This window comes from Lactuca virosa, chromosome 9 (assembly GCF_052849685.1).
Source record: "Lactuca virosa cultivar CGN04683 chromosome 9, Lactuca_virosa_CGN04683_v6, whole genome shotgun sequence".
In the NCBI taxonomy this organism is placed as follows: domain Eukaryota; kingdom Viridiplantae; phylum Streptophyta; class Magnoliopsida; order Asterales; family Asteraceae; genus Lactuca; species Lactuca virosa.
This window is the reverse complement of record NC_136434.1, coordinates 11,859,485-11,884,656: the sequence shown is the minus strand read 5'-3', so window position 1 is coordinate 11,884,656 and position 25,172 is coordinate 11,859,485. Positions and strand designations below refer to the sequence as shown.

The window sequence follows — 25,172 nt, the reverse complement described above, 5'->3', positions numbered from 1 at the left end:
CTCTTTCTATCATTTTTTTCAAACCAAAGTTGACACCGATTGGCAACAGCATAATCAGCACAACATGATTTTTATTTGAGTTTGATCATGGAATCTCATACCAAGTATGAGCTTCCCGGTTTTTCTAATGTGTTGCCTCATTGAAAATGGAATGTACTTGAGTATTGGATTCAGATTCAACCTCAACCTCATAAGAATCATCATTGTTGTTATTATCATCTTCATCCCCTTCAATACATAATTTACTCAAAGACTCATCATCTTTTGTTTTGTCCATAGTCATTGTTTCCGTATTAAACTCCTATGGTTAGCCAATGTCTTCTTCATTTTCACCTTCACCACCAACAATACATGAATCAAGGTCATCTTCTTCTTGGTTACTGAAAACATGTATGCGTATGAAGAAAGTGTTCTTACCATTAACCGGCTATTCCCACATCATATCATATAATGACATATTTGAAAGGTAAATTAAAACGTTAGATGCTCTAATGAGCAAAAAAAAAAAAAAAAAAATACATAATTGGCCAATCCAAGACAAGAAGAAAACATGAATGTGCTACAGCATCAATTTTCCTTTTGATTATTGGTAAGTTGCTAAATAACAACAGATCATAAACTTAATCATTAAAAAAAACATTGACTAGACATTTTACATATACGAGGTAATATACATTTAAAAACCTAACAACCTGTCCTGATATATACATGTAAAAATAACTATCAACCTGTCTTGACTTCATTACCCAACCTGTCCAACTCAGTCATGTTGTAAAAATAACTATCAACCTGTCTTGACTTCACAGTTCACAGCTACCTAATTATTTTCATTGTCTTGTAGTTGTTGTATGGTTTGAAAAATAAGGATGCCTCAAAGCCTCGTCCACAGTTAATCGATCCTCCTGTAGTTCAATTTCCATTAGTTACCATGTCACGTTCAGCATTTTAAATAAATAAATAAAAAAAAAGGCAAATAAAAGAACAAGTTACACAACATTCACTAACTAAACATAACAAACAACGATTATATTGACATATATATATATTAGCAACGTGTAAGAACTTACGGGATCCCAAACTAATAGTTGGCGCACTAATCTCAAAGCCCAAACATCACTAAACCTGCTTAAAAAAAACATACTTAATGTAAGAAGCCAAGCCATGAAGCAAAGTGTTGAAGAAGATGATAATTAAACATAATAATATGGTTGATGATGATGAAAACAATTAAAACCAACCCTATTCCAAGAGGATCTCTACTCTTTATCTGACTCAAAAAGAATTCCTCCGAGCATTTCCATGAAGCTGGTGACCCTGTCCTCTACATCCATATTATAAAACTTCATTACTACAAAACCTTTTTTTTGTTTTGTTTTTTTTTTTTTAAAAAAAAAAACAACATGAAAGATGAACTAACCTTCCCTTTTGAGGAACTCCCCGGGAGCAAAATGCATAATTCCATGAATGACCTAAGTCTGCCACCACACCACACCACACCAGAGAAGAGAATCAAAGCTAGTGAATCTTACTTGATATGTTAATTTAGGGTTTCAATTATGCATTGTATTGGAATCAAAAGAAAAAGATGACCACTTTCAAGGGTTGTAAATGTAGAAACCATAACTGTGGATATTAATTAGAGTTGAAAATTAATTAATGTTTCCGGACTTACTTATAAGCCAGCTCCTTTAATCCTTCATTCCAACCTTCAAGGTGTTGATTTAAAAGGGCATGAGTTCTGGCATTTATCTGGAACACATTTGGTGATCCTATAATCAACTCTAGCATCACAACCCCAACACTCCACATATCATACCTATCAAATCAAAATAGGAATTAAATTACAACATATACTTACTTTACTTCATAGGAATTAGCAACAAAAAGGGATTAATTTGTTCATTATGATTTATGACAGACATACTTTGTATTCATGCTTGCTGGCCCTTGAGACCAAGTAGCATTCAGAAAAGCTTCTGGAGGCATATACTCGTAAGTTTGTTCATTCCTGATAAATACAACAAGATTTGTAAGTTTTTAGAGGAAATACTAAATGAGAAAACCAGCACAAATTCATAGCATTAGGCTATTTACTGCAAACAAAAGGATAAACAAATAACAAAGAAACACCTTGAAGGTCCAGCAGACCCATATAAATGCTTTATAGTAAATTCATCTATTGCACTCCCAAAGTCAATAATGCGCCTTAAAAAAAAACAGAACAATGGATTAAAAAAAAAAAAAAAAAAGCAAACACATCTTCATGAGACTATAAATGACAAGATTTGTAAATTACTCTGAAAATACATTTTAGTGGTATAGTTTGCATTTCCACTTGGGCTTCCTTTCAGGCATCTTCCGGTATCCCGATCTTCAAAGCAAATAACCATGTTCTCTTCCAAAAAAAAATTAAAAATTAAAAATCATGCCTATTTAGGAAAACACTAAAAACAGAAGGTGGAGAAATTAGTATTCTCACCAGGTTTAATATCTCTGTGGGTGATGTTCCTATCATGACAAGATTTGAGTGCCATTAACTATAATAAAATAGAAAAAAAAAAAAAAAAGTAACATGTTAGATTATTGATAATAACAGAAAAAGAAATTTAACAAAAAAAATAAAATTAGCAAACACAACGCACCAACTGCCATATAAGATTGCGCATTTCATCTTGGCCTGCTTTTGTAGTCTTCAACCAATGCCACCAGTTTGAGGGATGCAGTATACGTATATGCTTAATATGATCATCATTCACATTCGTTGTTGTGTCATCACTACTTCCCACATCTTCTGCTGTGTACAAAAGTTTTGATAATGATACGCCTTCATGACGGAATACAAGCCATATCTCATTTGACCTCGACTCAAATGACTCGATATATCTTGCAATATGCTTCACTCCTTCTTCATAAACCTGTCTTTTCCTTGTTGAGGAAATAGAAATATGTTCTGGTGGTTGATGATGATCCTCTGAATCATTCCTTCTTAAAAAACTATACATATACGGATATGATTCTTTTGAAGCAGACGCCGAGGCATTTAGAAAAACTTCACCAAAATACTTCTCCCGTAAACCGCTTAGGTATACTGCGTTCCCCTTTTCTACCTGTTTTCATTTTGTGGCATTTCATTATTTGTGCAAACATAAAAATTAAAAAATGAAATTGATTTACCATTATGCGCTTCAAAATGAACATGTCAGCATCGAGAGGTCCAGAACTAAAGTTAGTTTGGGTTGTGCTTCCATTTTCTGAGCCAAGATGAGTGGTGTAAAATTGGGATGTTTTGTTTGAATCATTTCTTTGTTGGAGATAATTCCAGTGAAAAGCAACCCAAACTTCTCCATATGATCCTCGGTCAAATCTTTTCTTCAGTATATACCTATAATTACAAAAAATGAAAATATTAACCACAAACTATACAAGATAACCAAATAAGAAGTATAGAACAAAACAGTACCTGGTGTTAGGAGAGGTGGGTTCATATGATTCTTGATTTGGTTCAATGGTATGTGAAGGGAGTGATTCTAGAAACCCTAGAAAACTTGCAAGGCCTTCAGGATTAATGCATTGATCTCTATCTCCACCATTAGACCTCCCATAGTGCAAACACATCATCTGATCACGGTATAAATTTAAAGGTCTCCCTGCATTTACATAACAAATTACAAATCAACCATAGTGCCAAACACCATTAAATGAAGTGGAAGAAAGAAAGAAAAAAGTGGAACTCTACTAACCATAACTATGGTCAAGCAAGTCAGGTAAGGCTGGTGAGCCATATAAAGAGTCATGATCATCTTTTGCAATCCAGAATGTGTAGTCATCCTTTTCATTGAGGCTCTCGGATAGATAGAAACATCTGTAAGTGTTGTGTTTTCCTTCAACCTATTGCACAAGTATAAAAAACCAACATCATTCACAGTTTCCAACAACCTATATGAAGATATGGTGATCAACATCATTCACAAGAATATAGCCATTATAAGGGGGATGGTATCATGGTAAATAACAGAGAATAGAAAGGGTAATGGACCTGGACCTGCTAAATATCAAATTTATCATGGCAACTTTTGCAGAAAAAGGAATTAAAACCAGATAACACAGACATTGACCTCACCAATAACCTTCCAAACTTGTCAATAACTGAATCAGCATTCTCCGAATCTACAAGTTCAAATATGTTTCCATAAGAGAACAACAGTAATGAAGTAAATCAAGGTAATATAAGCAATTATACTTATATACTCATTCATGGTTAACACTTCCAAGTTCCAACTTATATGAACCACCATCTGAAGACCAAGATTCTTGTCATGAATTAATCACACACAAACAATTTTCACTTTAATAATAGAGAGAAGAAGAAAATGGCAATTTCCAAATTAAATTTTGTAACACAAGGAGATAAGAACCTATTAGAAGATTCACATTTTTATATCTAAAATGCTTTTAGTGGTGGAGCAACTAGAATATAAATTTTCATATACTGAAATAAACAGAAATCGTTTTTGACATTAACCAAATCCAAATGTTTGCTCCACCTCTTATACCAATACACCAAACAAAATAAGAGAAATTTCAAATTACCAGATTGTTCATCAATGTAATTCTGCAATCTGACATCACTGGATCGTTCACTAGGCAGAGCTTCTACTCCAAATGGAACTACAACAGCTGCTACATTATCCATACTGCCTCTTTCAAGAGCAGTATCAACAATGCAATCAGCTAACGAGTATGAACATGAAGAACTGTTGATTAATTCCAGGGGAGCATCAGTATGTAGTTGCCAGAACAGATCACAGACATCCTGTGAGCTCAGCTTTTCAAGAACACCATCAGATGCAGCTACTAAATAACTATCATTGGGTGTCAGAGGTTGCCAATCTGTCACCTCTGGAACAGATATAACACCAAACCTGATAAAAACACAACATGATTCAAACAAGTAATCAGTAATAGCCTTTTCTGACTTCAATAAAATGCAAACCTCACTTTTTATAGGACACATCACCAATAGCACGTGAAACTGCAAGTTGACCATTGACCCTGGATACACCTGCCCACTCCAAGACATGACCTCCAGCAGATTCTACCCTGGACCTTTCATCTGCTCTGTCTGGATGGTGATCATTGGTCAACTCTTTGACAGAAAAATGGGTCAAACCATCAGATGCTGCCAATTTAAAGTTCCCATAGTCTTTCATGCGTACAGAGGCACCACCACGCTTTCTCTTCCTATACAATCTCACTAAAGTAGCTGCCATTTACAAAATTCATCCATTATCAAACTTTCCTGATTTCATCATCAGAACTGCATAATCAAATAAGCATGTAACATTTCGAAGACCAAATGTGTACACAATCAAACACCTTTTCTAACCTTTAGCTTCGGGAGGAGGCTGGAACATCTCAGAGCATAGGAAAGCCTTTGAGTCTCCAACATTGGCAGCAAGAATTTGATGATCTGCTATTAATATAACTGCTGCAGTGGAGCCAGAGTTGAAGCTGTATCTAGAAGCCTCCTATAGAAAAAGCAATCAACAAACCATAAAATTGTCACTACCAATATGAACTCCAGAAATTAGTACAGAGACACAAATAAAAAAATCACTATAATTACCACTCACCTTGCTGAATGCTGCATCAATATCATCAATTGCCCTCAGCAATGCTTCCTTCAGAATTTCCAAGTGGAATGCTCCATTGAAGATGGTTGACGATGTAAACTTAATCCTGTGACAAATATGTCAAAAGATTCTTGTTAGGAAGTCGATGTTGGAATTGCTCAGTGTGAAGCACATTAGGAGGTGACATTATAAACCATGTGAGAGAGCAAGAGGGAGGGAGAAAGGGAGAGAGAATGAGACCTTCCAATATGCAGAACATGTTCACCCAGTTTCTCATCCCAACTAAGCATCCGAGAAGCATGGTCATGTTCTCCCTTATTGGGTAGCATTCCCCTTGATGTCTTGGACAAAAAGGAAAATGCGTTATCAAGGAGAAAATAAGTATGCAGTGTGAAATACTCCAATAACAGCTTTGAAGCCATCTCACTAGCTTCTGCACCATTATGTCCATCAAAAACAGCCACAATGCCAACTGAAGTATCTCTAATACCTTTGGGGTCTGCAACAGTATGAGAAATCGACCATTAAAACCCAAGTTTCATGGTTATGAGAAACACGGAACTTAGTTATTGCATATCTTTAAAACAGCTATGCACTTCAAGGGCCAACGAGACTCATACGCCTGCAACTATATACTATCTTATGGTAACTGCTAACTATACCATTGATGTTTTCTCAACCTAATTCCATAATATAATTTGTTTTTCAGCAATTTCAAAAGAGAAAATGGCAGATGTAACCCTACATAGTAAGCTTGACTGCTTGAGTGCCTTCTATAACAAGAAAGAACCTCCTCTTGGAACAAAATACTCTGCTAAGTACAGGAGGTAACATGAAAGATGGGAAGAAGCAATTCAGTGAGAACCTGTTTTGCTTGATACCGAGCTGACTTTTGTAATTCCCAACAAAAACCAACAATCCTCTTATAAGATAACTCACTGGCACTTCCCATTCAAAAGTTAACTAATCATTTTACAAGTTTAGCACGAACTTACTTTTCCTATAATCCTATCTGTGTTGATCCTTGTATGATTTAATATATCAATACATATCAAATTTGAGTTAAAAAGTAGAAATCAATCAGAACACAGTTGTAAACCGGCAGGAGTATCAAGTATACATAAACATATTCAGCCATTTATTAAACATCGTGTCTACATATACAAGCAAAACTGCAAAATCAAACTTGATGCCTACAAATCAGACACGTAAATGAAACATACATCTGACCTGGAAAAGGAATCCGGATGTCCAGAGTACAGAAAGTGCGATCTTCCAGAGATTTTCGTCGGCCCTGACGTGTAGCCGATTGACATCTCCCAGCTGTGGATTGCCTCCGACGATCATGTTTTGGCAAACTCCATCGAGGGCATTTTGGCGACCGGAACACTGCTGGCGCACCGCCTTCTTTATACACCGCCAAACACGTCGACGATTCGCCGGCGGTACGTGTTATTATACAGATAACAAACCCTAAAACGAACAAACTGAATTTTTTTATGTTCATAGTTTGAAAATGCAAACCACAGTTGATTCTGATAACGATATTGAATTGATGAAAGAACTGTTCCTGTAATCGGAAGTCATCCTTCGGCAGAGCTCGTTTGAATTAACGGTAAAACCGACCAAGGATTAAAGGGGGTTTTCAGAAGTGCTGGGTAGGGGTGTTCACGGTCGGGTTTGAATCCGTGAAACCGGTCATCGGTTTGGGTTGGCGGTTTGTATTTTTCTTTATGGTTTGGCTTGCGGCTTCAAACTTTTCAAACCGCAATGAACGGTTTGGCTTACGGTTTCAAGATTTTCAAACCATATAAAAACCGAACCGGACCGTAGGATTTATACATATTCAAATTAATTTTTTTTATATGTAATTATATTTACTTTTAATTTAATATATATTAATTTTTATATAAAAATCATAGATGTGTAAAACGCCCACGACAAAAACTCTATTATTATCAGGCCAGCCCAATTCATTATTTGTGAAGTGAGACTAATGAAATTGATTGTGAAGCCCACTAAATTCCCATAAGTTAGTCAGTCACAACTTGCACCTTGCACGCTTGCAACGACAACATATTGAATGAAGAACGTAACCTAACCCTAATTTGTTATCGTATACTTTGAATTCGTTGTTCATCCATTCATTGGCAGAGAGGCAGCTAAGAGGCGAAGAAGTCAAACACGTCGGGGCCTTCGCAGCTCCGCTTGGTTCTTACAGCTCCGCCTTGACACTACCCCTGCTTGCTCTTTGAATTGGTATGTTTCGAGTTCTGATTGCTCACCCCGTCCCTGATTGCTCATAACAGATGTTGAAATCAAGCAAGTATTCTTCATTTTCTATCATGATCTTCGATATCGTTTGCAGGTATCTCTCTCTCTCTATCTATCTCTCTCTCTGCTTTGATGGATTTCAAGCTCTTAATTGTGGTTTGATTTGATATGTAGATCTAACTCTTTCACTTCGAGATCTTCTTCTCCTTTTAACATCGAAGGCAGCGACAAGTGTGAGAAAAATTTCTTAATTACTTCAATCGAGTAACCTCTTTCAACATCTCAAGAGAAAGAAAACATGTCGAGCACTGAAGAAGCAGATGATTATTTATCAAATGGGTATCGGTTTCAAGGAGTGAAGCAGAGGTTAAAAGATCGATCCAGGGTATGATTTTGAGTTCGATTTTGTTTGTTTTTGTAGATTGTTTACACAATATTTCTAAGTTTTGAATTGGGAATTTGTTTGTTTGTTTAGAAAGTTTCTCAAACGAAAGAGAAAACGAAGGAGATCTTGTCAAAAGTCAAAACAAGCTGTTTGTTTAGAAAGTTGCTCAATAAGGTAAATATATGTTGTGTTGTATGGATTGATCGATATATTGATTCTATTAAAGAGTTAGTCGATAGAATTTCTTTATGATGTAAATTGGTTGATTATCAAGTTCAAAACTGATATACATCATAAAACTTTGATCAGATTGTCTGTAACAAACTACATAAGCTCTCTTCTAATTTGTTACAAAATTTATACAAATATATGCATTTTGAAGCATCATAGCTATTATCAGAACTCAGAGTTTGACTAATTTTAGGGTTTTTACTTTTTCATATTAGCATGGGATTAACATTAATATTGGATGTGTTTCTTGTAGGTTACTCATTTTATGGTGTGATGTTTTAATATTGACTTTTTTGGACAACAAAAGCTTATGAATTGGATATCATTTTGGAAGTGAGCTTGCTGATAATGTTTTTTGGACAACAATTTGGCTATTTTTGGACAGCTTAGTAGGTTGTGTGTATTAGTCTAATGTTTGATGTTATGGAACAATATTTGATGTTTTCATTTACTGCTTTTTGTTTACATTTTTGGCGGTTTTTTTGTTCTTTTGACAACTTTAATATTGCAGTTTTTTTAAACAAAATTAGGCAGAATTTTTGCTGTTTTGATTGACAGCTTTATCATTGCAGTTTTTTTAACAATATTTGGCAGAATTTTAGCTATTTTAACAGCTTTAATAGTGCAGTTTTTTTTTACTAAATTAGTTTAATGGACACGACTAAAATGGGCCTAAAAAGCCCAGACCTTTAGTAACGGTTTGGTTTTGTTCGATTTTAAATTTTCAACGGTTCGGCTTCGGTTTTTGCTTGACAAAAACCATTACTAACGGTTTGGCTTCGGTTTGACCTAAAAACCGAAAAAACCGGACCGTGAACACCCCTAGTACTGGGTACATTATTTCAATGCAAAAATGGTCCATGTGTTTAGCTTAACATTGTCATTTTTATTTTAAAAAAAAATTTCACGAATGGTCCAAAATATGAGTTTTATTAGGTCTTGCAGTTTGGTTGGTTCGGGTTGACGATCAGAAAACATAAACTCAACCCAACTCATATAATAGACAAAACTGCAAATTTGGTCCTTGTGGTTTGCTAAAATTTTTAGATGGGATCCAAAAAGTTTCCAACTTGCACAGAAGGTCCAAAATCAAGGTTTTTCTGAGTTTTTAGTCCAAAAAAACTTGAAAAGACGGTTATACCCTTATTTATTTACTTTTACATTTTATTAATATTTCAATAATAATAATAATAATAATAATAATAATAAGAAAATGGGTAAAACTCTATCTCTCTTACGTCTCTTTCTCCCTCCCTCCCTCCACTGATACCTATCTCTCTCTCTCTCTCTCACACACACACACACACACAGTGTATTTTCATCAGAGAACTTTGCATTCTTTGTACCTTTAAAAATCATCTCCTCAAGAACACACACTCACAAAACTCTACACACACACAAAGAAAATTAAACACACACACATAGTGAAAAAAAAATCCAGTTTTGTTAAACCTTATATATGATTCTCCAGCTCCGACGATTAAAGACCCATCGACGAATTCCCCTTCTTCGTTCTTCGTGTCACTGAGTTGTGCTTCTCCGACTATTACTAGGGTTTCATCTCTGGATTCAAGACCCACTGACGAGTTCTCCAACTCCGGCGATAGCTCTAGACATGTATCGGTGGTGGAAGCTTCGACATGTAGCAGTGGTGGGATCGCAAACAGAAGGATGAAAACATGGAGCAATAGTGGAATCACTATTAAACCCTCTTTTCAATGATGTATCCTTCAAAATATCGATACACTTGAGTCAATCCAAACCTCAATTTCTATGCAAACCGTCTTATTGCAGTGAAATTATGGAACCCCCAAATGGAATATGGTTTAGACTGAACACAATCACAACAAATCGAGAAAAAATTGAAAACCCAGATCTTCAAACGCTCAGAGAATATGATTAGTTAAACCCCTCCGTGAAGCAATCTTGCCACAATTTCTCAGAAACGACGATCTCAATCATAGTTTGGTTCCCCTTCCACATCACTCTCTTGTTGATTTCAAAAGTTGTTGTAGTGTACTTAGTTGAATACTGTAACACTAGTCAAAATAGGTCAATAGACAATCACATGTGATTATGCCAATCATGTAATGTGATTTTGTTAAACTAGTAATATGATAAGAGTGCTATATAGTTTATGATAAATTCTAATACAAATATGAACTTTCTTTATGATACAACTCAAAGTATACGTCCATACGATTCCAAAAATATAGAGAATGTCTGAATCTGACTTCGCATGAAGAAGTTATGATAAACCGAACACTATAAATCTCTATAATAATAGGAATTTAAAATAGACTTAGAATTAGCTATTGGAATCTAAAAGAGAGTTGTAGTACTTGTAAATACCTACGCGTGCATATAAAGAACGTCAAAAACGGAGTTCGTATGTGAAAGTTACGACCTTCCGAAGATTCAGCTGTCAGAAACCCTAATCTGACTGAGCTCACGACGTGAGCACAGAACTCACGACGTGATGAGTCATTTTGCCACATCTCGGAATCTAGAAGGTGTGTGACGAGGCTGCGAGGGGATAAGATCCAAACTCACGACGTGAGCAAGGATATCCCACGACGTGATGAGTCACATGGCCACCTTCCGAAGTTAGGGACGCAAATGGCAAGTCTACGGGGATAAGATCCAACCTCACGATGTGGGCCTTATAAAACCCACGACGTGGGGGTCCAAAATCCTTACTATAAATAGCATGTCCGACTTCAGCCATTCTTACACCTAAACTTCTTTCTCTTCTCTCCCTTGCTGAAGCCATCTTGCATCCCGAGCCCCGACGACCTCGTACGCTGACCATTTCTGCTTAGATTACATAAAATCACGCTACTAGGGTGAGTTTCACGGCCCCACTTTCTAATATTTCGGGGGAGAACGCATGCTAAATATTATATATACGTTATTATTATGTCTATATGATAGTATATAGTTATATTAGCCGGGTATAGTTGTTCTAAATATAATATTTTGAATATATACAACTATTATCAACCTGTCGGCATGTTATTTTACTAATGTAGATCTTGAGTTATACTTAGGATTCTATATATATGTTGTGTGCGATATAGTTCTGAAGTTATATTCGGAAGTTCTATATGTTAAGTTATAAAGTATGTTGCTATTATTGGTTTTATGTCAAGATAAAACTTGGTATGTTATATGTTGTTATTGTTAGTTTTATGTCAAGATAAAACTTAGTATGTTATATATTGTTATTGATAGTTTTATGTCAAGATAAAACTAGGAACGTTATATGTTGTTATTATTGGTTTTAGGTCAAGATAAAACCTGGTTTTACTTCAAGATATAGTTGTTATACTGCCTAAATGTTATGAAGTTAGGAGTAATGTTTAAAAGCATAGTCTAGTAACTTAGGGTTTTAGACATGAAAATGATTTTGTTGTTAGAGCTATAGGAAGCCGTCGAAGTCTACATGAGTAATTGTATTCATCAACTAAGATTGGGAATCTTAGCGGAAATCCTCTGAACTGTAACCGTTAATCCCATGTGAGTGAGGAAGTCGTGTATAATTAGTATACGGGTTGACCACCCCACTTGTGACTGTTAGCTACAGTCAACCAAAAGCGAGTGATGAACTATCCTTTTACTTGTTATTGTTCCGGCGTCAATGAAGCATACGGTGTTGTTCTCATGGTAAATCATGAGTGTGTTTGTTTCTCATGGTAAATCATGAGTGTGTTTTATCAGAGGTATTATGTCACAGCCGCGGTTACAGGCTCATGGTAGCAAATTATTAGAAGCATTATACTTTGTCGTATACAAGTATTAATGTTAAGTATAAGTTTCCCCCTACTTATACCTTAGGTTTAAGGAATGTTTAGGTATAACACTTAATTGATAAGTAAACTATTATACCTAATATACCTACTAAATGTTGAAGAGTCAAAATGATACTTTCAAAACTATACTTTTGAACGTGAAAAATGTATTATTTTATGGAGTCAAAACCTGTGGACTCGCCAACTTTATGTTGACGTATTTTAAAATGCATGTGTTTTCAGGAACTTGAAAAGCGGGTATGTATTCGAACAGAAGAAGTTTTACTATTACCTTTCTGTTCATTAAGAAGTATGCCATAGTCGGATATTATGTAATAGGTTCTAGAAAAACAGTTATGTAACTTTCAATTATCAATAAAGGTATGTATTTTCTTAGTACTATTCAATGTATGTTATATAACTGTGATATGAAGAATGACGTTACACTACCCGGTGTTTCCGCCGATGGCTGGGGGTGTGACAAATACACTTATCTCGAAAGAAATTTGATTCATCCAAGTTCTAAGTGATTTTACAAATGATCTGGAGATGAATTATATGAACATACCAGGAATTATGTGGGTGGGGTTTTGCAGTTTTGATGATGGCATGCTATTTCCAAGTTGTAGATTGGTGTGTTGGAGAAGACGAATAGAGAGAGAGTGTGTGTGTGTGTGTGTGTGACAACCCGAAAAATTGTTGCCTTCTAGCCTAGTTAAGGGTCATTCTATTGGGTTTTAAGCCTAGTACACTTGAGGAATGAGTGTTAGAATGTACCTCCTAGAGACACTGTGCAACATTCAAGACTTAGCACCACCAAAAAGGAGTTCACGGCCAAGACACATGAGTTTACGGTCGTAAACTCAAGGCTGGCCGTAAACTCTCCCCATAAGTCTCATTCCCTTCACTTTTCTTTCATTCTTACACTTTCAACTCAAGAAACTTCCATTCTCTCTCAAGTATCATCAAGCCTTTCATCCTAGATCTTCAAAATCGTAATTGTTCTTCCATCTTTGAGTTGTTATTCTTCTTAATCTAGTACACCCCTTTCATTTCATCCATGGAAAACATATTTTGGCTAGATCTTCATCTTTCACCAAGAACACACACTTGTTCTTGGTGGCCGCAAACTCCTCTAAGGCCCTCAAAAGTGTGAGTATTCCATCTATCTTCTAGTTAGCTATGTTAAACACTAGATCCTAGCCTTGAAACATCACCAATCTCATCATCAATGAGAGTTTACGGCCAGGAGCATCTCCCTTGGCCGTAAACCCTTGTTTTGGTCATGTTTGGAGCCTTAAACACTTCTAGACATTTGCTAACAATTTGAACACTTGAACCTTTGAAACCCCTTGCCTTTATAACCCAAAATGACACCATTTGGAGAGTTTACGGCCATACACTTTTGGTGTGGCCGTAAACACCTCAACACCTCCTAGAAAGTTGGTTTTGCTCATCCTCTTGTAGAGCAATAGTCCCGCAAGCTTCCCAAGCATTCAAACACCCTCTTGTGCACCTTTTACCATGAGTTTACGGTCGTAAACTCCATGGCCGTAAACCCATGGCCGTAAACACCATTTCTTGGCCATAAACATCCCTTTGATGAATCACATGTGATTCTAACACTTGGTCCAAGTGTTTCCCAGTCCCTAGGGGTGTTTCCTTTCATATAGTTGCTTATAAACACTATATCCATGCCAATATATATCATTATATGTCATTTAGGACTTGTTGTGTCTCGGGACTTCATTCGTGGAACTTCTCATCCTTACGTGCATATTCGTTTGAATCACCCACATAAGGTGAGTTCATACCCCGTAATCAATCTTTTAAACTGTTTTAAATGCTTTTAAGGGGGGGAATACAAGTCGAACACAATGATAATTGTGTAATTGTTTGTTATAAACATTTTCCAAAAGATTTCTTATGTCATTAATAAGTAGTCAAAACATTTCAAAAACTCTTTTAAAAGTTATGTTACTTTATAGTTTAACAAAACTCCGTTTTTAAAGTACAAGCATAACTTAGTGGTAAAATGAGTCTTTTCAATAACAGTTCAAGTAAAATACTAGTAAACTATAAGGGGTATAGTTTAGAGGTTCAGTTCATACTAGATGCTAGAACATATTATAAAGATAATCAGGGAGGTAGATACAATACACGATAACATAAAGAGAAACAAGGAGGTAGATACAATACATCAGAGAGACATACTATACACTATAATAGAACGAACATACTAAGATGCTATAGCATGAGAACACTACAGGATCTAATTATACCAATGAATCAGTAACTCATTGTTCTAAACAAAAGGTGATAGTAAAATTGGGTATACATGATCGCATAACTTTAATGTGAATTCTACACGACCTAGCAATTTGTTTGTGGAAGTCGCGTTTGGTCCCCAGAATCTCTTGCAGGGAGAGCGTATAGTATGGGTACTATTCCTCACATTATGACCTTACTAAAACAAACATGTTTTAAGGTAATTAGTACTACAGGATGTCAATTCAAAAGACAACTGGCTTCGTGAATGAGGCCTACTAGCGATAAGACTAGCTTATTCTTATACATATATATTAATTAATCTTGTAATAATATAATAGTATACGGTTGAATTTTAAACTTGTAAAATTCTAAGGGTTTGAAATTTAAATCATTCAAAATTAAACTTTTAATCACAAAATTTAAATTTCAAAACTTGAGGACAAGTTTTGAACTTTTCAAAACACAAGGGATCAAATAACAAATAATATAAATCAAACAATTTATTTAGTGATCATCTATATTTGACCTAATTCAATTTCTTGCAAGATAAGTTATCCAATCAATTCAAATAAACAATTTTAATCATATAAGGAATTTATTATCTAATCAATTGGTAAATATCTTTTGTTTTTCGCAAGGATAGTCTCACAAAATCATTAAAATTCGAATTTTATCAGTAAAAACAGATTAGGCAACTAATCCATAGCAAAAACAGCAAGAAATCCCGATATTGCCTCTCTCAGACGATCCGACTCGCCGAGTCACTCATGGACTCGCCGAGTAGGGCCGACTCGCCGAGTCCATGAAGTGACTCGCCGAGTCCAGTCGAACAGAAGCCAAAAAAACAATTTTCAGCATGTAAACAGTTATAGCATCACATACAACAGAAACCAATCAAGTCTCTGATACCACTGATGGGTTTTATGCATAAGATCAATCCTATGTGCTCATACAAACCCTAATGCTTGGATCTAGGTTTCTCTATTGTACATGCAATGAATCCAAGACTTATAAACCCTAATCTAGCATACATAATTTCAAAATTAGCTAATTACATCAGATCTAGATGTTTACCTCTTCAAATAGTAGCTTGAATCTTCTTCTCTTGAGCTTAGAATCACAATTGTAATTCCTCTAATGGATCACAAACACCACACAAGCAAGAAGGCAATTATGAGAGAGGAGAGACAATGCTAAAATCGGCCCTAGGGTTTCTCTTGGAACAAGTGGCCGAAAATTGCATGCAAGGGTCTCTATTTATACTATAGGCTGCTAGGGTTTCAGTCTAAACCCTAATGGACAGCTTAATGACCAAGCAGCCCAAGGAACCTTCTGGAATAGGGCCTTGGACGAAAATATGATGATCCTTCATCATAATTTCGTTCCCCCTTAGTCCATTAGGTTTCACAGCCCAAAACTCAACTATCACACACTTGACAGTTTAAGTCCCTTTATTTAATTAATCTCTTTTAGTCACCAAATTAATTCCTAATTAATTTATGACTAATACTAATTAAATAAATATGATTTCTCCTTTAATATATTATTCTTATAATATATTAATAAACCATAATATCCTCTCTCTTTCCTTAAATTACCTTGTCAAGTTGCTTTGGTGAAGATAACCCAAAAGGACCATGCATAACCGGGTCAAGTACATACCAAATATAGTTACGGGCTTAGACATTAATCCAACAGTCTCCCACTTGGATAAGTCTAGTAACTATATCTCACATACAACTTCAGGATCTGGTTAGCAATCGTAGCTCTTATACGCTTCTGTCAACTCTGATCAAAATCATGTCCTTCAGATAAGGGATCGTATAATCCTCTGTTCTAGATATCATGTCGGCAATACTTATTGTCCAGCATTTTGTTTCTCGATCTCTGATTTGTTCGACATAGAATTCAGTTGAACACATCAACCTCATCCTGACCGGGCCCAACACATCAGTCAAACCAAATCATCGAGTGGCCAAGATATCGCTTTTATACTCTTAGAATAAAAGGAACAGAAAACTTCGACTTATATGCTTTTATTATCTACTATCTAAGTTACACACAATAATATGTTTTATAACATCAAGTTACTGATGCGTTTTCGTATTATCAATGCATAATCAACTAGCAAACAATAACCATATCTCTAGGTTTAAAGATTATATGATATTATCATCTTGCGATCACTTGTGATAACTTTCATGAAGTGATACTAGCAAGTGCGGGTTTATTCCAATGCTCAAAACATATTTCATAAGCACTCATAAACTTTGTAGCAAACCTTTGCTATGTCTAAAACCTTTTAGACAATCTACAAACAAATTTATGACAATCTTCCTTCATATCTACTTCCAACATATGAGCGATTGTGGACTGTTCGAATAATCCTATTATTCAGGAAGTCAAAACATGCAAAATCGAAACAATAGATAAATAATCAACACAAGATAGAAACTTTCTTATAAATAACACACCTTTATTTAATCATCAAATGTTGAATACAAAATTATCCATTACAAGTTTCCTACCTATCTAATCTAAACTAATATCGTCCTTTAGCCCAACGCTCCTAGCGTGCTTCAAATGCTTGACCCTACTCAGTCCCTTCGTAAGGGGATCTGCTGGGTTATCTTCTGACGATACCCTCTTCACAACGAGGAGTCCCTCTTCTACCCGATGTCTAATAAAATGGTATTTCCTGTCGATATGTCAAGATCTGCCATGATCTCTTGGTTCCTTGGTCAAGGCAACCGTTCCTTCATTATCACATAAAATTTCCATGGGCTCCTTTATGGATGGCATAACTCCAAGGTCTCCTATGAAGTTTTTCAACCATATAGCCTCCTTTGACGCCTCGCTTTCCGCAATGTACTCTGATTCGCACGTTGAATCAGCTACGGTCACTTGCTTGGAACTTTTCCAAGTCACTGCTCCTCCATTCAGGGTAAAGACCCAGCCTGACTGCGATCGGTAATTATCCCGATCCGTCTGAAAACTAGCGTCACTGTACCCTCGCACCCTTAAGTCATCACTCCCACCGAGGACTAGAAACCATTCCTTGGTCATTCATAGGTACTTAAGAATATTCTTGACAGCAATCCAATGCGCTCTACCAGGGTTCCATTGATATCTGCTGACCATGCTCAAAGCGAAGGCCACATCAGGGCGAGTACAGGTCATAGCGTACATAATCGAGCCAACTGCGGAAGCGTAAGGAACTCGGCTCATATCAGCTATCTCTGCCTCTGTACTCGGGCTCTGAGTGTTACTCAATTTGGTATTGCATTGGATTGGCAACTCCCCTTTCTTGGAATTTTCCATACTAAAACGTTTTAGTACCTTTTCCAAGTATGTATCCTGACTGAGTCCTATCAGTCTCTTACTTCTGTCTCTCACTATCCTTATTCCCATAATATACGCAGCCTCTCCGAGGTCCTTCATAGCGAAACACTTCCCAAGCCAGGACTTGACCTCCTGCAAGGTTGGGATGTCGTTTCCTATGAGCAGTATGTCATCGACATACAATACGAGGAAGCTCACTATACTCCCACTGGCCTTGACATACACACATGACTCATCTTCGTTTCGCAGAAAGCCAAACTCTTTGACCTTCTCGTCAAAACAAAGATTCCATCTGCGAGATGCTTGCTTCAATCCATAAATGGATTTCTCAAGCTTGCACACTCTATTTGGATACTTCGCATCGACAAAACCCTCTGGTTGATTCATGTAAACATCCTCAGCCAACTTTCCATTTAGAAAAGCGGTTTTTACGTCCATCTGCCAGATTTCATAATCATGAAATGCAGCTATTGCGAGCATTATCCTAATAGACTTTATTTTAGCAACTGGCGAGAAGGTCTCATCATAGTCAACTCCAGGAGTTTGAGTAAAGCCCTTCGCGACCAATCGCGCTTTATAAGTGTGCACTTTCCCATCCATATCTGTCTTCTTCTTAAAGATCCACTTGCACCCGACTGTCTTACGACCTGGTACATTATCAACCAAATTCCAAACTTGGTTGTCATACATGGACTGAATCTCGCTGTACATTGCCTCTTTCCATTTAGCAGACTTTGGGCCTGCCATGGCTTCCTAATAGCTATTAGGTTCGTCCAGATTTACTAGTGTACTACTATCACTAATAAACGTATCCCCGTCAGTAGTAATATGGAAACCATAAAACTGGGGTGGAACACTAACTCTATTGGAATGTCTAAGAGGTAAGGACTGGTCAATTGGTTCAACAGGAGTTTCCTCCTCAGGTTGAGCGCCAGTGTTAGAGGTTCCTTCATCTCCTGACTCTTGAAGCTCTTCAAGATCAATCTGACTCCCACTGTCTCCTTGACTTATGAGTTCTCTCTCTCTGAAAACTCCTCTCCTAGCAACAAAGATAACATTGTCACTTGGTCTATAGAAGAGATAGCCAAAAGACTTCTGTGGATAGCCGATGAAATAACACTTCTCACTACGAGGTTCTAGCTTGTCGTGAGTCTCTCGTCTTACGAAAGCTTCACAACCCCAAACCTTGATATGTGCTAACGAGGGAGCTTTCCCTGTCCACATCTCGTGAGGTGTTTTGGCAACCTTCTTGGTGGGAACTAAGTTAAGGATATGGGCGGCAGTCTCTAAGGCATACCCCCAGAATGAGATTGGTAACGAAGCACGACTCATCATAGAACGAACCATGTCCAACAAGGTTCGATTACGTCTCTCAGCCACACCATTCAATTGTGGCGTTCTAGGAGGCGTCAATTGCGAAACTATTCCACATTCTTTTAGATAGTCGTGAAACTCAAGACTTAGGTACTCTCCCCCTCGATCAGATCGAAGCATCTTGATTTTCCTGCTCAGCTGATTCTCCACTTCATTCTTAAACTCTTTGAACTTTTCAAAGGTTTCTGACTTTTGCTTGATCAAGTAGATATATCCATATCTGCTATAATCGTTTGTAAAAGTCACGTAGAAGCGACAAGCGTCCCTTGTGGTGGATCTAAAGGGTCCACATACATTAGTATGTATGAAATCCAATACACCCTCACCCCTTTCACATGTGCCAGTAAAGGGTGACTTGGTCATCTTCCCAAGTAAACAAGACTCACACACGTCATCGTCCCTAAGGTCGAATGACTCCATGACTCCATCCTTTTGGAGTTGGGCTATGCGTTTCTTGTTAACATGGCCAAGGCGACAATGCCACAAGCATGCTTTGTCCAAACTTGTGGACGAATCAATATTCAAAACATCATTTCCTAAATTATCTATAATTAACACAGATTCATAAATCCCATTACAAGGTAATGCATTGAAATAAAAGACACCATTCAAATAAGCATTAATAGAACCATTACTATTATCAAACGAATATCTAAAACCTTGTCTAAACAATCCATGAAAAGAAATGATGTTCCTTGCCATATCTGGCGAATAGCAACAATTATTTAAATCTAGCCCTAACCCATTACTCAACACTAAGGAATAAACTCCGATCTTGGTTACTGGTGAAGACTTCTTGTTTCCCATGATCAATTTTATCCTTCCATGCTCCACTTCCCTACTTTCTCTTAGCCCCTGCAAATCAGAACAAATGTGGTAACCACATCCAGTATCAAGGACCCATGAAGTAGCAAGTGATGAGTTATTAGTTTTAATTAAATACATACCTGCAAAGGTGGGCTTTATCTTCCCATCCTTAATATCCTGCAGATATTTAGGGCAGCTTCGTTTCCAGTGGCCCTTCTGGTGGCAATAGAAGCACTCTGCTTCCTTGGGGTCAGAAGAGGGCTTAACAGAACCTGCTTTGGTCCCACTAGAAGAGGAACCATCTTGGGTCTTACCCTTATGGTGGCTCTTAGAAGGAGCCTTCCTCTTCTTTCCCTTTCCATGGCCAATTGCCAACACAGGAGCAGCTACAGTAGAGGATGATGCAATAGATTTGTCCTTGAGGTTGCTCTCAGTTGTCCTCAGGAGCCCTTGAAGTTTACTCAGGGTGACCTCTTCCTTGTTCATGTGGTAGGTCATTCTGAGCTGGTTGTAGCAGGAAGGCAAGGAGTGGAGGATGATGTCGATAGCCAAATCCTCATCAAACTTAACATTAAGTTTGAGAAGACGATCAACATACCTTTGCATTCTTTGCAAATGAGCAGTTAGGGATTCTCCACTCCCCATCCTAGCGGTGATCATGTTGGTAATGATCTCATAGCGCTCTTGCCTCGTGCTCTGGTGGTACCTGTCCAACAAATCTTGATGCATCTCATATGGACACATGTCCTCATAGGACTTTTGGAGTTTGAGGTTCATGGTGGCCAGCATGATTCAATCAACTTTCGTCGCATCACGCTCGTGGGCCTCAAAGGCGGCCATCTCTTCAGGAGTAGCATCTTCTGGATTGATCTTTTCTAGTTTCTCATCGAGGACATATTCTTTGTCCTCGTAGCGAGTTATCATGCGAATGTATCTCATCCACTCGTTGAAGTTCGACCCATCAAATGTCACCTTTTGACACAGGTTCATCAACGAGAATGACCCAGAAGTGTTGTTGTTTGCGTTTGCGTTAGACATCTGAAATAGAAAGAAACAGAGTTTGATTAGAAATGAATCCCCAATTAAACACCCAAATGAGAAATTAGGGCTAGGATCCAACAATATTATTTACAACTTAGAAAAGGGATGTCGTAATCTAAAAGTAAATAATTTGATGGTAAGTGAATGACGATTCACTAATTTTCACCATGAAAAACGAAATAGAGATTAAGTTTTAAATGTATTTGAAAATTCCTAGATTTCTTTTTGAGATTCATTGAACATTTCAATGGCATGTTTAAATCTCGATATGCACTTCAAATTTGAGACTGGGATGCCGAGGATCGCAAACAAGTTGTGAATAACCATGCGAACCAACATGGTGCTCCCAATGTCTCTATCACCTAATCAATGTGCCGGTTAGCCACGCACGCTCCATTGATCTATGATAAACATCGAGCCACCCTTTGTCACCAATGTCAATCCTAAATTAGTGTGCTGATTAGCCACGCACGCTCCACTAACGTTTGACAGGGGTACAAAGTGTAATTCCATGGAATAGCATCATTTTCACATTTTACCCTAAAGTAACTAAGATTGGGAATTTGGAAAACATTGTAGTTACTTTGCAATATTCATTATACTTATAATGAGGAATTAAGTGCCCTATCCTATCCGTTCGGCTAACGACCCTCCACCAGTCAAGCAAGCGGTGGATGTGAGTGTACATCCATTAAGCGCCATTTTATAGGCAGCAACCTTATACCCACCTTATAGACTGGCTTCGTGAATGAGGCCTACTAGCGATAAGACTAGCTTATTCTTATACATATATATTAATTAATCTTGTAATAATATAATAGTATAGGGTTGAATTTTAAACTTGTAAAATTCTAAGGGTTTGAAATTTAAATCATTCAAAATTAAACTTTTAATCACAAAATTTAAATTTCAAAACTTGAGGACAAGTTTTGAACTTTTCAAAACACAAGGGATCAAATAACAAATAATATAAATCAAACAATTAATTTAGTGATCATCTATATTTGACCTAATTCAATTTCTTGCAAGATAAGTTATCCAATCAATTCAAATAAACAATTTTAATCATATAAGGAATTTATTATCTAATCAATTGGTAAATATCTTTTGTTTTTCGCAAGGATAGTCTCACAAAATCATTAAAATTCGAATTTTATCAGTAAAAACAGATTAGGCAACTAATCCATAGCAAAAACAGCAAGAAATCCCGATATTGCCTCTGTCAGACGATCCGACTCGCCGAGTCACTCATGGACTCGCCGAGTAGGGCCGACTCGCCGAGTCCATGAAGCGACTCGCCGAGTCCAGTCGAACAGAAGCCAGAAAAACGATTTTCAGCATGTAAACAGTTATAGCATCACATACAACAGAAACCAATCAAGTCTCTGATACCACTGATGGGTTTTATGCATAAGATCAATCCTATGTGCTCATACAAACCCTAATGCTTGGATCTAGGTTTCTCTATTGTACATGCAATGAATCCAAGACTTATAAACCCTAATCTAGCATACATAATTTCAAAATTAGCTAATTACATCAGATCTAGATGTTTACCTCTTCAAATAGTAGCTTGAATCTTCTTCTCTTGAGCTTAGAATCACAATTGTAATTCCTCTAATGGATCACAAACACCACACAAGCAAGAAGGCAATTATGAGAGAGGAGAGACAATGCTAAAATCGGCCCTAGGGTTTCTCTTGGAACAAGTGGCCGAAAATTGCATGCAAGGGTCTCTATTTATACTATAGGCTGCTAGGGTTTCAGTCTAAACCCTAATGGACAGCTTAATGACCAAGCAGCTAGACCTGGCAATCCGTGTCTGCGTGTCGTGTATTCGTGTCAGACACGAATTTACACGACGCGAATTTGCTAAACACGAACACGACACGAATTATAAAACGTGTTTGGGGTATCAAACACGAACACGACACGTAAAAAAATCGTGTGACACGTGACACGACACGAATAGACACGTTTTTTAGCCGTGTTACGAGAAAACACGAATAGACACGTTTTTAATGGATTTTTTAAGCAATGGCCATAAACTAGTTATTGACTTTTACAAAATTGGTCCATAATATATTATAAATACAAAATTTAACCCTAAAGTATATATGTGTTTATACGTGTTTGTACGTGTCACGTGTCAACACGAATTTGTATCGTGTCTTATACGTGTCTAAATAGGTAAATTCTTGTTTGACACGTGTAAGACACGAAACACGAATTTAATATACGTGTCAGACACGAATAAACACGAAACACGAATTTATAAAACACATACACGGAAAACTCGTATCGTGTTCGTGTCGTGTTAATCGTATCGTGTATGAAATTGTCAGGTCTACAAGCAGCCCAAGGAACCTTCTGGAATAGGGCCTTGGACGAAAATATGATGATCCTTCATCATAATTTCGTTCCCCCTTAGTCCATTAGGTTTCCCAGCCCAAAACTCAACTATCACACACTTGACAGTTTAAGTCCCTTTATTTAATTAATCTCTTTTAGTCACTAAATTAATTCCTAATTAATTTATGACTAATACTAATTAAATAAATACGATTTATCCTTTAATATATTATTCTTATAATATATTAATAAACCATAATATCCTCTCTCTTTCCTTAAATTACCTTGTCAAGTTGCTTTGGTGAAGGCAACCCAAAAGGACCATGCATAACCGGGTCAAGTACATACCAAATATAGTTACATGCTTAGACATTAATCCAACAATTAGTACTACAGGATGTCAATTCAAAAGACAACTGTGTACTTATAATTTCCCATTACTTTCATTTTGTGACAGTTCCACTTGAAAGTTAATGCAAACTATTTTCGAGTCAAGATAGTTATAAACTAGGGAAAACTTACATTTTACAAACGACACACAGAACAGTTGAGTCTAGTACATTCAGTAGAAAGGGATCTATAATGCTAACTTTATGATTCCTTAGTGTATTCATTCAGGGATATATATTAATCGGGTCCGACAGGTAGTAGGATGTGTGCTTTCCGCTTCATTTCCTGTTCCTTGTTTGGTTGTGGGCTTAGAGCAGATACACCCAGCCTACTATCTATCCGAGCTTAGCTATATATATGTTCCGTATACACCAAGTAATCATAAGGGGTACCATGTATGGGTCAGGTCATAGGACACTAATTCAATGCATCGTTTTCTAGTACAAAACATACTTTTCAAATGAAGAACTTTTGGAATACAAAACTAGAAACTTAACCAGTAAAGGGTTTAATCCATTTTATTAAACCAGTAAAACTTAAAGGACCTTAGGTGGTTAATTCTATAATACCTTAGTTTATACACCAGGGTTATATATAATTAATATCCGATAGGTAGTTGGATGTGTGCCTTCCGCCTCATTCCCTGTTCCTTGTTTGGTTGTGGGTTTAGGGCAGATTCACACAATTAACTATCTGTTCGATATTAGATTATATATAACTAGTATAAACTAAGTGATTATAGAAGGAACTACTGTGGTTATCATTTTATTATAAGAAATAAGGGTTTTCTTAAAGGATCTTTTCATCAAATATAAAGGAACTATTACAGTTAACTCCGTGAGTACCGAGTGAATACGCAGGGGTTATATACAACGATGATCTAACAAACAATGGGATGTGTGTCTTACGCCTCATTTCCTGTTCCTTGTTTGGTTGTGGGCTTAGGGCAGATACACACAACCGATTGTTTGTTTACTCTGGGTTTTATATAACTTGTATCCATTTAATACTCATAGAAAGGACTGTAGAGTCATTTTTACTTATCTTTCATCAAAGCAGGAAATATAGGATTTTCTGGAGGAACAGGCAAACTTTTCTAAACAAGAACTTACTACAACTTTCTACAAACTTTCTTACTACTTACTACATCACTAAAATCTTATGAACGCACCAGCTTAAATGCTGATCTACGCTTTCAAAATAACTTGTATTCTCAGGAGACCAGTAGACAGGTTCGCGTACTGGGATTCAGAAGATGGAGCAGTATAGCTTCATGTCTTT

General features: G+C 36.8%; 1 protein-coding gene across 2 annotated transcripts; it reads right to left on the bottom strand.

The window, feature by feature from the left end:
* Positions 1-560: 560 nt before the first annotated feature.
* On the bottom strand, positions 561-7,281 carry LOC145137258 (kinase superfamily protein). 2 transcript variants are annotated; one of them, XM_079071401.1, is made up of 20 exons: positions 6,864-7,281; positions 5,874-6,132; positions 5,634-5,739; positions 5,387-5,528; positions 4,999-5,263; positions 4,591-4,922; positions 4,121-4,167; positions 3,741-3,888; positions 3,461-3,647; positions 3,175-3,382; positions 2,643-3,107; positions 2,480-2,537; positions 2,308-2,395; positions 2,131-2,205; positions 1,925-2,008; positions 1,673-1,816; positions 1,418-1,475; positions 1,239-1,321; positions 1,068-1,122; positions 561-902 (listed from the first exon to the last, which is right to left on the bottom strand). In XM_079071401.1, exons 1-20 carry the CDS (start codon positions 7,138-7,140, stop codon positions 828-830), a joined length of 3,156 nt encoding a protein of 1,051 aa, XP_078927527.1. In that variant the 5' UTR covers positions 7,141-7,281; the 3' UTR covers positions 561-827. The 2 variants fall into 2 exon arrangements, with proteins under 2 accessions (XP_078927527.1, XP_078927528.1); XM_079071402.1 differs by lacking the exons at positions 4,121-4,167; positions 4,999-5,263; positions 5,387-5,528; ... (1 more) ...; positions 5,874-6,132; positions 6,864-7,281 and having other exon boundaries at positions 4,591-4,766.
* Positions 7,282-25,172: the final 17,891 nt, after the last annotated feature.

Excerpts from the sequence above, each read along its gene's own strand:
- LOC145137258 (XM_079071401.1), bottom strand. The coding sequence starts at position 7,140 with ATGAACATAAAAAAATTCAGTTTGTTCGTTTTAGGGTTTGTTATCTGT. Across the intron at positions 3,889-4,120 it reads ACAAGTTTGGAAGGTTATTG|GTTGAAGGAAAACACAACAC; the intron begins GTGAGGTCAATG and ends CTTGTGCAATAG. Across the intron at positions 2,206-2,307 it reads GCAAACTATACCACTAAAAT|GCGCATTATTGACTTTGGGA; the intron begins GTATTTTCAGAG and ends TTTTTTTTTAAG.